General features: G+C 36.5%; 1 protein-coding gene across 1 annotated transcript; it reads right to left on the minus strand.

Annotated features, from left to right (window-relative positions):
- Positions 1-3,266: 3,266 nt before the first annotated feature.
- Positions 3,267-10,058, minus strand: LOC127838422 (polycystic kidney disease protein 1-like 3). The gene is made up of 5 exons (XM_052366188.1): positions 7,942-10,058; positions 6,606-6,888; positions 5,798-6,005; positions 4,656-4,765; positions 3,267-4,078 (listed from the first exon to the last, which is right to left on the minus strand). The coding sequence occupies exons 2-5, from the start codon at positions 6,878-6,880 to the stop codon at positions 3,961-3,963; spliced, it is 711 nt and encodes a 236-aa protein (XP_052222148.1). The 5' UTR covers positions 6,881-6,888; positions 7,942-10,058; the 3' UTR covers positions 3,267-3,960.
- Between the last annotated feature and the right edge of the window lie 1,194 nt (positions 10,059-11,252).

Raw genomic sequence — 11,252 nt, forward strand, 5'->3', positions numbered from 1 at the left:
TCCAGGTACGCAAAATGTATTTCCTAGATGAACTAATTGGGTAGGTACTCAACGGAATAGGTCCGGTGCTGAAAAAAATCAGCGTATGTTATCCGATTTACTTGTACCTGAACCCAGTCCATGATCGATTGCGGACGGTCGAAAGTCCGACTCCGCAAAACTTTACTTTGAAATATTCATTTTAAAGTCATACATAAAGTAAAGCATTCTTGGAAGTTTAACGTTAAAGGGATCTTTTCACTGATTTGGGCATGTATTGTGGTTTGTCACTAAACGCTTTAAATTTGATAAATGTAAAAATTGGAACTACATGGCTCGAGTAAAAATAATGATAAAATTAAAGAAAGCACAAAGTAATAATATACTGGGACGACCAATGTAATGACCCTCGCAATAAAATTCTAGCATGTAAACCACTCGACCACCCATGCTCATGCAATGAATGTTGTATTTTATACATTATAAAAGCAATCATCGTTATGTCACAAAATATAACGATATCAACATAACTCTCAAAATTATCCGATCGTTTCGCGTTTGTAATGTTTTGATTCAAATAATGCATATTTTAGACCATGGTAAATGTTCAGTATTGCGATTTCCTCGCAAATATCATATCTACAACGAAAATGTGCAAATTTGAAATATTTGTTTTTCAATTTGGTCAATTTTTTTTTACCAAAACGCGAAAATGTCCCTTTAATGGAGAAATTATGTTGTTCTATCTGAGCATTGTAAAATACGAAACGAAGTGTATAGGTACTAGCAATAAACTAGACGCATTCTAAGGAAATGTCCAATCTTAAGAAAAAAGTATTGTTATGAGCTTTTATGGATATCGACAAAAAAAAAAAAAACGATTTCTATAACAGCACGTGCTCATAAATACAAAACTGAGGAGCTGCGCCATGAGCGCATGATACGCCCGTCGTTCGCCAATGAAGTAGTAAGGTAATAAATAACCCTTTGAATCATTTTTTTACTTCAGTTTATTTGTATTTGAATACATGGTTTATTTTATAAGTACATGAGCATGGAGCGCCGTCTCCTTGACATTCATACCATATCTTTTTTTGAGTATATGTATGCATTTCTTTAGAGGATATGGAGTTGAAGTAAACCTGTTATAGATATTTTGACCAATAATAAAAGAGAAATGTAGATGGGTAAGTGGTAGTGTACAATCGGAATAGAAAAAAGCTCACCTTGTTCAATTTTTCAGGGATACTAAAAAAAAAAAAAAAAAAAATCCATCGAAGGATATTTGAGCTACAGTAGGACATTCAATGAAATCACGAAATTTTGACGAACAAAGTCCCATAACTCTGGAACGACAATTCAGAATTCCGTCAAAAACGAAAGGGGATCAGGGTTTATCAATATTAAGATTGTGTTAAAATTTGAAGAAAATCTGTCAAAGGATATTTGACGTAGCGTACGACATTAACAGACGGACGGACGGACGGCTACGGTAGGACATTCAATGAAATCACGAAATTTTGACGAACAAAGTCCCATAACTCTGGAACGACAATTCAGAATTCCGTCAAAAACGAAAGGGGATCAGGGTTTATCAATATTAAGATTGTGTTGAAATTTGAAAAAAATCCATCGAAGGATATTTGAGCTACAGTAGGACATTCAATGAAATCACGAAATTTTGACGAACAAAGTCCCATAACTCTGGAACGACAATTCAGAATTCCGTCAAAAACGAAAGGGGATCAGGGTTTATCAATATTCAGATTGTGTTAAAATTTGAAGAAAATCTGTCAAAGGATATTTGACGTAGCGTACGACATTAACAGACGGACGGACGGACGGACAGACGGACGGACAGACGGACGGACGGACGGACAGACGCGGGGTATACCATAATACGTCCCGTCATAGACGGGCGTATAATTATTTAAAATTACAATATTTTTTTTTACGTTTATCATAGTTACGATATTGATCAAAACATGATACAACTTGTGCAAAACCTAGATATTGTATTTCTGAAAATAACACGTGCGGTGTACACGTAATAAGTAAATCCAACTCGAAATACTATTTAAATATGTTTAAGCTGAACTAGTTGAGTTGAGTGCTGCGCCACACGGCAAAGATTGAATCTGGCGTGCACACGTATATATCCGGTGTGGAAAAGGACTTACAGAATGGGTACAATTAACCTAGGAAACACAACATTACACACCAAGAGCTTAAAACAGGTACATGTAACCTAGGAAAAACAACATTTAATTTACACAATCAGAGCTCAAGGTACAGGAACTTGTTGCCTAGGAAACACAACAGTTCACACTTAAGAGCTTAATGAACATAAACTGGTTACCTAGGATACACAATGGTTATAACTTTGAGCTCAAGGAACAAGTTTACTTCATAAACAACAAATAAAACAAAATAGCACACACTAAGAGCTTAGAAACCACATACCTGTCACCCAGGAAAGAACATTAAACACTTAGAGCTTACGGAATAGGTACTGGTTACCTATTAAACACAACAGGAAACACTCAGAGGTTAAGGAACATGTACTGGTTACCAGGCAAACACTACAGTACACACTTGGAACTGAAGAAGCATGTACCGGTTATGTACGAAACATTACAGTTCACACTTGAAGAACAGGTACTGGTTACCTAGAAAGCAAAACAGCACAAAAAGAGAGCTTAAAGCAAAGGAAATTGCTACCAGTAAAACATTATGGTACACTTTGAGCTTAAGGAACATGTACTGACGACCTTAGAAACACAAAAGTACACACTTTGAGTTTAAGGAAGATGTACTGATTACCTTAGAAACACACTAGTACACACTTTGAGCTTAAGGAACATGTCCTGCACCTAGGAACCACAACAGTTCACACCTTTAGTTAAGGAACACTTACAAGTTACCTAGGAAACACAACAGTCCCCACTTAAAGCTAAAGGAATAGGTACTTGTAACCTTAGAAAACCAATCCTACACAATTAAATCTTGATTAAAAGTTACTGGTTACCAAGGAAACACAATGGTACGCCATAAGTGCTGTAAGAACAGGTACTTATGACACAGGATTCCTATCATATGTTTTATGATGTAAAGAATTTTTTTTAATTGAACAATGCTTGAAGTTAGGTCTGGGATTTCGACAAAATTACCGAGTATCAAACAAAATTCAATTTCACCAAGAATAAAGGTCTGCTTATCTTAGAGATATATGTGATTGAAAAGGAGCAAATGTCAACAAAGTTTACATCCAAAAGAAACACAGGGTGACATAGCCTTGACAAAGATTAATTGTAGGCTATGATAATGACAGGAACAAGTTTCTTCTGATGGCCTAACAAAGCGCAGGGGAACAAAATACTGTTTGTCTCTTTGGTGGAAAAAGCTACAATGTGACTTCTAATTTCAATGTCACATGGTACCTTTTTGCATCCATGGGGCGTGTTCTAAGCATACTTTTACCAAATGCAAGAAACGCCCCTCATGAAAATTTCTGTCCTTCACCTACAGTCATGGTGACAGCCCAATAACTTAACAAAACAGCAAAGTTAAAACTTGATCTAAAACATATGCTTTTCCAATGCTATTCAAATGTAATGAAAGAATTAAAAGGGCCAAAAAATTCATCAGTATAGAAACTTACAGCCCATATATACAAACTAAGTCTTTTTTTTAAGCCTAAGAATAAAGCATACTATTTAAATTGGAAAATTTAATAACTTCTTTAACTTTGCGTTATACTTGGCATTCAACCCCTCTCAATACTTCATTCATCATGTAGAACATTTTGTTAATGACATAACCATTGTTAGCCTGTACATATTCAAAAGCTGGACATATTTTTCTTGGTTTGAAGTGTATACTTTGTTTTTAGTTTAAGAATGCGTTGGTGAATATGGCCGAAACTTTACATACTGGTATTCAAGTCATGGACAATCACCCTTGGTGAATATGGCCCAGGTTTTACATACCGGTATTCAAGTCACGGACAATCACCCTGGAGAGGTACCAGCTGGGTGAAGGACCAAAGTTGTTATGCCAAATCTGTACTTTCCAAATCTTGCCAATACTGTCTGGTAACCTGTGAACAGGATTGAACAGATATTATCATGTTGCATTGTTAAGATTGAAAATTGCTTATTTGGGCAATGCTCTGTGAAAAAGGGGTTTAATGTATGTGCGCAGTGTCGTCCCAGATTAGCCAGTGCAGTCTGCACAGGCTAATCTGGGACAACACTTTCCGCTTTTATGATATTTTCTGTTTAAAGACAGTCTCTTCATAGCAAAAATTCCAGTTTAGGCAGAGAATGTTGTCCCTGGTTGGCCTGTGAGGACTGCACAGGCCAATCAGGGACGACACTAAGCGTAAATGTATTAAACCCCCCTTTATACAAAGCACGGCTTATCTATAACTGCAAATAAACCTGAAGGGCAAAACATGTAGCTGATTATTGTATCAGTGAAGATGGATAAGGAAATAATTGTTACTTAAACAAAGTAAGCATTTTCTTTTAAAATTAGGAGTATGAACAATTATCTTCATTTAGGCACATAACTTATGTGAATATGTACAGTAATTCTCATTAAGGCAAATAACTTATGCAAGTATGAAAAATATCTTTGTGAAATTCTTATCCTAATTACGACACATAGCTTACGTTAGTATGAACTTGTCTCGTGAGTTTCTCTCGAACATGGGACGATCATCCTCGCTGATTAGCTCCCTTGTTTCAGACATGCCTTCCTCTCCATGCAAAATAAGACTTATCTGGAATAACCGTTCCCGAAATAATAAATTACTTCGCCACTTTAGTTATCTTAAATGCAACACTAATTTTCTTCCAACGACAATCTTCCGTTTTTCGGACAAAATGAAAATGATAAACAGGTATCTATTTGGCTGATAAATTTGTTTCATTGATAGCTTGTGAGTGCTTACTTTTAAGGCCTTCACATACCAATAACAATGCTTTCAATGGAAAATTTGGTTTCTTCTACACAGTTTTTGTTTACAAAATAAATTTCAAAGTTATGAGATTAAAACAACATTTTTTTTGGTGAGATGCAATAAAACAAAAATCAGGGATTGTAATTGAAGCAGAATCCTTCTTTTTGATGCAAGCATTTTGCAATGTGTTACTCTTGACTCCTACAAATTATTAACCTTGCATAATTTTGATGCAAATGTCACCATGAAAATAACATAAAATGTATTTTATATTAAGCATAATGTTGTTCTTTTTAGTTAATCTTAAGCTAGCAAGTTATACAAATAAACAGTTGCAGAGCAATCAACAACTTTAACTATCCAGGAACAAATTATCTAGACTTCAGTATTTTTACCCCTTATAATTTAATTTAAGCCCTTAAAATTTCAGTAACGGGATCATTTGACTCATTGTTTTCAAAAGCTTTTGAAATCTCTGTTCATACTTACTTTAAATTAAAAAAAATACGCCTTGTATTGTCAGCAAAACGAGCATTTCTTCATGGTGAAAGAGAGGGTAAGGAAAAGAAAGTTCAAAGTATCAAAATGTTACAAAGGTACAAATCATATCAAGTCGTACCACTCATATACTCACTTTGACTTGTTTGAAGTTCCTTAAAAAATCAAAGTAAATTTAAGACCTTTCTTACTGGATTCAAGTTTTGAAGCCTTGATTTCCAACCCTTAGATACTGACGAGTAGCAAACAGCATAAAATCTGAACAGACTGGGTTAACGCGCAGGCTGTTTTAGTTATATGCTGGTTGCATGTAGCCATTTTAACTTTGCCTCAGAGCAGGAAAGTGTAAACAACCTTTGACGTGGTTCCAGCATGTCTCCAGCAGCCTGTTTCCATGGTGATCTCATACTTCTGTTGGTCCATTGGCGTGTTGTCAAGCAGATACACGATGCCCCCCTTCTGGTTGTCATGGCGATCCGCCTGACGACAGTAGTTTAGAAGGATGCAGTATACGGTGATCACCACGCACAGCAGGCTTAATGTCACTGGGTTCTCGTTGGGTCTAGAAAAGAACCTTTTAAAATCAACATGATGACATTGTACTTGTATTTTAGCTTTGGTTGTATGTATATCTACATGCTTGTTTTCCTGATTTCCTAATCCAATAACATTGCTCAACAGGAATTCAACAAAAAATATATTATTGAAATCGAAAATTTAAATGGGATTCTTACCAAAACTTTCATGATGTAAATTAAAATTGTGTTTTTTAAATTTTCTAATCCAAAATTGTCATGGCAGATAGGAACCTCCAAATAATCTCTTTCAATGTTTGTTAACAGCTCTTGCATAACAACTTTTGGATGTCTTAAACTCATACATCTTAATGCACAAATTAGTGTCCTACCAAAATAATCATCACTCAAATTTGTATATATAACCCTTTGCATGCTGGGAAATTTGTCGTCTGCTAAAATGCCGTCTGCTGAATTTCTAAAATTAGCATTTTCTTTGATTTGTTTTTTCAAAGAATACTATCAGAATATCAAACAGTTTGGATCCTAATGAGACGCCACGTTCTGTGGTGTCTCATCTGTTTCCAAACTGTTTGCAAAGGCCTTCAAAATTCGGTTCCAGCACTGAAAGAGTTAAAAAACAATACCTAAAGAATCCCTCTATGTCTGCAAATGACAATTTATTTGGTATGAGTTCAACTGTTCCACCATATGCAGTCAAGTGGTTACAGCTGCATCTGGTCACAGCAATTGTTGACATGGGAGTAATGGAACAGCCGTCAGGCAGCCACATCTCCTTGGCAACATGCCAATACAGGCACTGGCCCCACCACAATTGTAACGTGTAGTTGTAGTGAGTGACCTCCCCTGGACGTATTCGTCCTGCGTTGAATGCCGAGTCAACAATGCCAATGTAATACATGCCAGTCTCTGTAATAGAACAGAATACTTTATTTATTCCAGGTATACATCGATACAACATAAAGAACAAATGATAGTTAAAGTACACAGTTTGGAACAGTTTACTTAAAGGGGAAGTCATCCAAGCAGTTACAATCACTGTAACAATAAGATCAATTGTGTGTGCGAGTTTATTTAGCAATGCAGTAGAGATGAAGATTAACATATGTCTACAAAATGAACATTTGTGCTAAAATAACAACAAGGGACAAAATTTTCACAAAACCAGGTTTTCAATTTGAAAAAAAAATCTGATAAAGGGAGACCGACTCAAAATGTGCATTGTTATTGATCAAAGTTACCCCCCTTGTTTTAAAATCGATCTATTTTTAGTCGTGGCGACCTTGACCTTGGAGATATTGATGTAATTCTTTCGCGTGACACACCGTCCAATGATGGTGAACAAATGTGCCATATGATTTTAAAATCTCACAATGAATGTCATAGTTATGGCCCCGACAAGCTCATTTATGGCCATCTTTGACCTTTGAACTCAAAGTGGGACCTTGACCTTGAAGATATTGACGTAATTCTTACGCGCGACACACCGTCTAATGATGGTGAACAAATGTGCCAAATGATTTTAATATCTCACAATGAACGACAAAGTTATGGCAAGCTTGTTCCGCCAGCCCGCCAGCCCACCAGCCCGCAGACATTCGCCAATCTATAATAACCAGTTTTTTCCTGCGGAAAACCTGATTAACAATCTAATAACCATTTTTTTCCTTCGGAAAACCTGGTAAAAAAATGATAATAATAGAAATGGCACAAAGCAAAAAAAGGCTATAATAGAATATTATCAACAGGGATAAGGTGATTATGAAATTGCAAGAAATGGAATAAGGTGATAATGAACTGGCATCAGTAAACACAAACTTATTTATTGAAACAACTCACAGTTTTTAGTACCTTTTGATTAGTATATACATTTATAAAAACATTTCTCAGATGCTTTCATGCCCATCTTCAATATCTTCCACGAACAGCTTTTTTTTTCTTTTATCAGACAAAGTTGCATACCATTAAATGTTCCGGCAGGCAGGAAAAGGTCAAGGACAGTTTGATCAATGTCAAGGTCAAATTTGAACTTGTGGCTGCTAGGTAATGGAGGCTGCAAGTAACTGAAAATACAAAGCAAACACAAGCAAAATTAGACTTTTCGAAAATGGTCTCATCCAAAATGAAGACATTTATAAACAAGGGCTGTTTGTAAAACATGCATGCCCCCCATATGGGCTGTCCGCTGTAGTGGCAGCCATTGTGTGAATACGTTTTTTGTCACTGTGACCTTGATCTTTGACCTAATGACCTGAAAATCAATAGGGGTCATCTGGGAGTCATGATCAATGTACCTATGAAGTGTCATGATCCTAGGCAAAAGCGTTCTTGAGTATCATCCGGAAACAATTTTACTGTTTCGGGTCACCGTGACCTTGACCTTTGACCTAGTGACCTGAAAATCAATATCGGCCAACTGCGAGTCATGATCAATGTACCTATGAAGTTTCATGATCCTAGGCGTAAGGGTTCTCGAGTTATCATCCAGAAACCATTTAACTATTTCGGGTCACCGTGACCTTGACCTTTGACCTAGTGACCTCAAAATCAATAGGGCTCATTTGCAAGTCATGATCAATCTTCCCATGAAGTTTCATGATCCTAGGCGTATGCGTTCTTGAGTTATCATCCGAAAACCATTTTACTATTTCGGGTCACCGTGACGTTGACCTTTGACCTAATGACCTCAAAATCTTCAGGGGTCATCTGCGAGTCATGATCAATCTACCTATGAAGTTTCATGATCCTAGGAATATGCGTTCTTGAGTTATCATCCGAAAATCATTATAACATTTCGGGTCACCGTGACCTTGACCTTTGACCTAGTGACCTCAAAATCAATAGGGGTCATCTGCGAGTCATGATCAATCTTCCTATGAAGTTTCATGATCCTAGGCGTATGCGTTATTGAGTTATCATCAAAAAACCATTTAACTATTTTGGGTCACCGTGACCATGACCTTTGACCTAGTGACCTCAAAATCAATAGGGTCATCTGCGAGTCATGATCTATCTAACCATGGAGTTTCATGATCCTAGGCGTATGCGTTCTTGAGTTATCATCCGGAAACCATTTTACTATTTCGGATCACCATGACCTCGACCTTTGACATAGTGACCTCAAAATCAATAGGGGTCATCTGCGAGTCATGATCAATCTACCTATGAAGTTTCATGATCCTAGGCGTATGCGTTCTTGAGTTATCGTCCGGAAACCATTTTACTATTTCGGGTCACCGTGACCTTGACCTTTGACCTAGTGACCTCAAAATTAATAGGGGTCATCTGAGAGTCATGATCTATCTACCTATGAAGTTTCATGATCCTAGGCGTATGCGTTCTTGAGTTATCATCCGGAAACCATTTTACTATTTCGGGTCACCCTGACCTTGACCTTTGACCTAGTGACCTCAAAATCAATAGGGGTCATCTGCAAGTCATGATCAATGTACCTATGAAGTTTCATGATCCTAGGCCCAAGCGTTCTTGAGTCATCGTCTGACAACCACCTGGTGGACGGACGGACCGACCGACCTACCAACATGAGCAAAGCAATATACCCCCTCTTCTTCGAAGGGGGGCATAACAACACTTTCCGCCTAAACTTGATTTTTGCAAAGAAGAGACTTTCTTGAAATGAAAAATATCATAAAAGCTGAAAGTGTTGTTTCTGATTAGCCTGTGTGGACTCCACAGGCTAATCTGGGAAATACTTTATGCACATGCATTAAACCCCTTAAACCTTTGGTGAGCTTACCTACATATTTCCTTGATGAGTTTAATCAATAATCATATGAATTGACAAGTGTCAGATCTTTTTTATAACACTAATTCAATTACGCATTTAGACAATTATTATTAAGTTAAATTTAACGAAAAAAACTGAAAATTGTTTTCAATGCGTGACGTAGCTGTATATATTCTAGCACCATTTCAGCAAAATAATACAGTATCATAAAACATACATTAACCAATGAAAATGCTCATAAGCTTTTTTACAAATTTTAACAATATAAGTAAGTAGTCATTGTGATTATATCACATACAAAACACATATTAGGTTCGACATGTAGTAATATTGAAACAAACTAATTGCAATTGATTATAGTTTTTCAACAAAATTAATTAAATGAAATCATAACAAAAAAAGTAATTAACTTACACCGAGGCGAGCCTTGGAATTTTGGTTCTTCTTCTGGCACTGTTCACCAGTTTTTGTGACCCCAAATTTTCTGAAAGTTTAATAAAAACAATTGTATGATGTATAGCAGTATTTATGAAACACATTACATTTCATGTTTGCTATCATAACTGTCGATTTAATTTAAAAAACAAACAACAGTATTGCGTTATTTAAATCGTAAAATTAACCAAAAATTTCCTAACAGAATTCGTTTTTCAGAGGTAGCTCATTCATTTCCCTTAATTCTTTACCTTAGGCATAGCATTAATTACTCAACTCAAAGTTATTATTTCCACTTGTTATACCCCAATTAACATTGGTAATGGGGGCTATATAGGAGTCACTTTGTCGGTCGGTCTGTCTGTCCGGAAACTAACTAGTTTGAAACTAAAACACATTCCACAATCACATCCGAAATCCGTAAGTACAATTTGCTGAGTGGTTATGCCCCTTGTTTACATAGTGCATTATTCGGCGCTAGTAAAAACGACATCGGTAGCAAATCCAAAAGTAAGCTATTAAATAAAATATTACAACTATAAGGCAGATACGATAATAACATATAACTTACATTGATATTCTACTCGCCACCTCGTCCCATTTTTTTCTTCGAATAACCAAAATCTTTTCGGCTCCGATCCCCTTATACTCGCGGATAGAAGGTTCCAGCGGTCCCGAACCAGCGCATTAAAAACAATCTCTGGCTCGGACCAATCTGGACCTGCTGGCGCTTCGTTTCGCTGTCTTCAACTGCCAAACACTCCATTCAATAAGTTATAGCAAACATGTCCGCTACTGTTTTTGACACTATTTGGCGCGTTTTCCCTACTAGAGAGTTCGCTTAGTCGTGACGTCATTAAAAAAACACAATCTTATTGAAGTCTATTTCCAAATGCGTTCGTGAATACGAATCCTGAGTCTGTCTTTAGTAAGTCTAAGCCTGAGTAAAAGTCTGAGTTTGAGTCCAAGTTTGAGTTTTTTATTGATGAATACGGCTCCAGTTTGGTTTAAAATTTTGGGAACTTTAAAGGACCAATTAACAGTGTTATTTTGTGTTTCAATTTTTAATCTTTGCATATTAATGACCGTT

Source organism: Dreissena polymorpha, chromosome 7 (genome assembly GCF_020536995.1).
Source record: "Dreissena polymorpha isolate Duluth1 chromosome 7, UMN_Dpol_1.0, whole genome shotgun sequence".
Lineage (NCBI taxonomy): Eukaryota > Metazoa > Mollusca > Bivalvia > Myida > Dreissenidae > Dreissena > Dreissena polymorpha.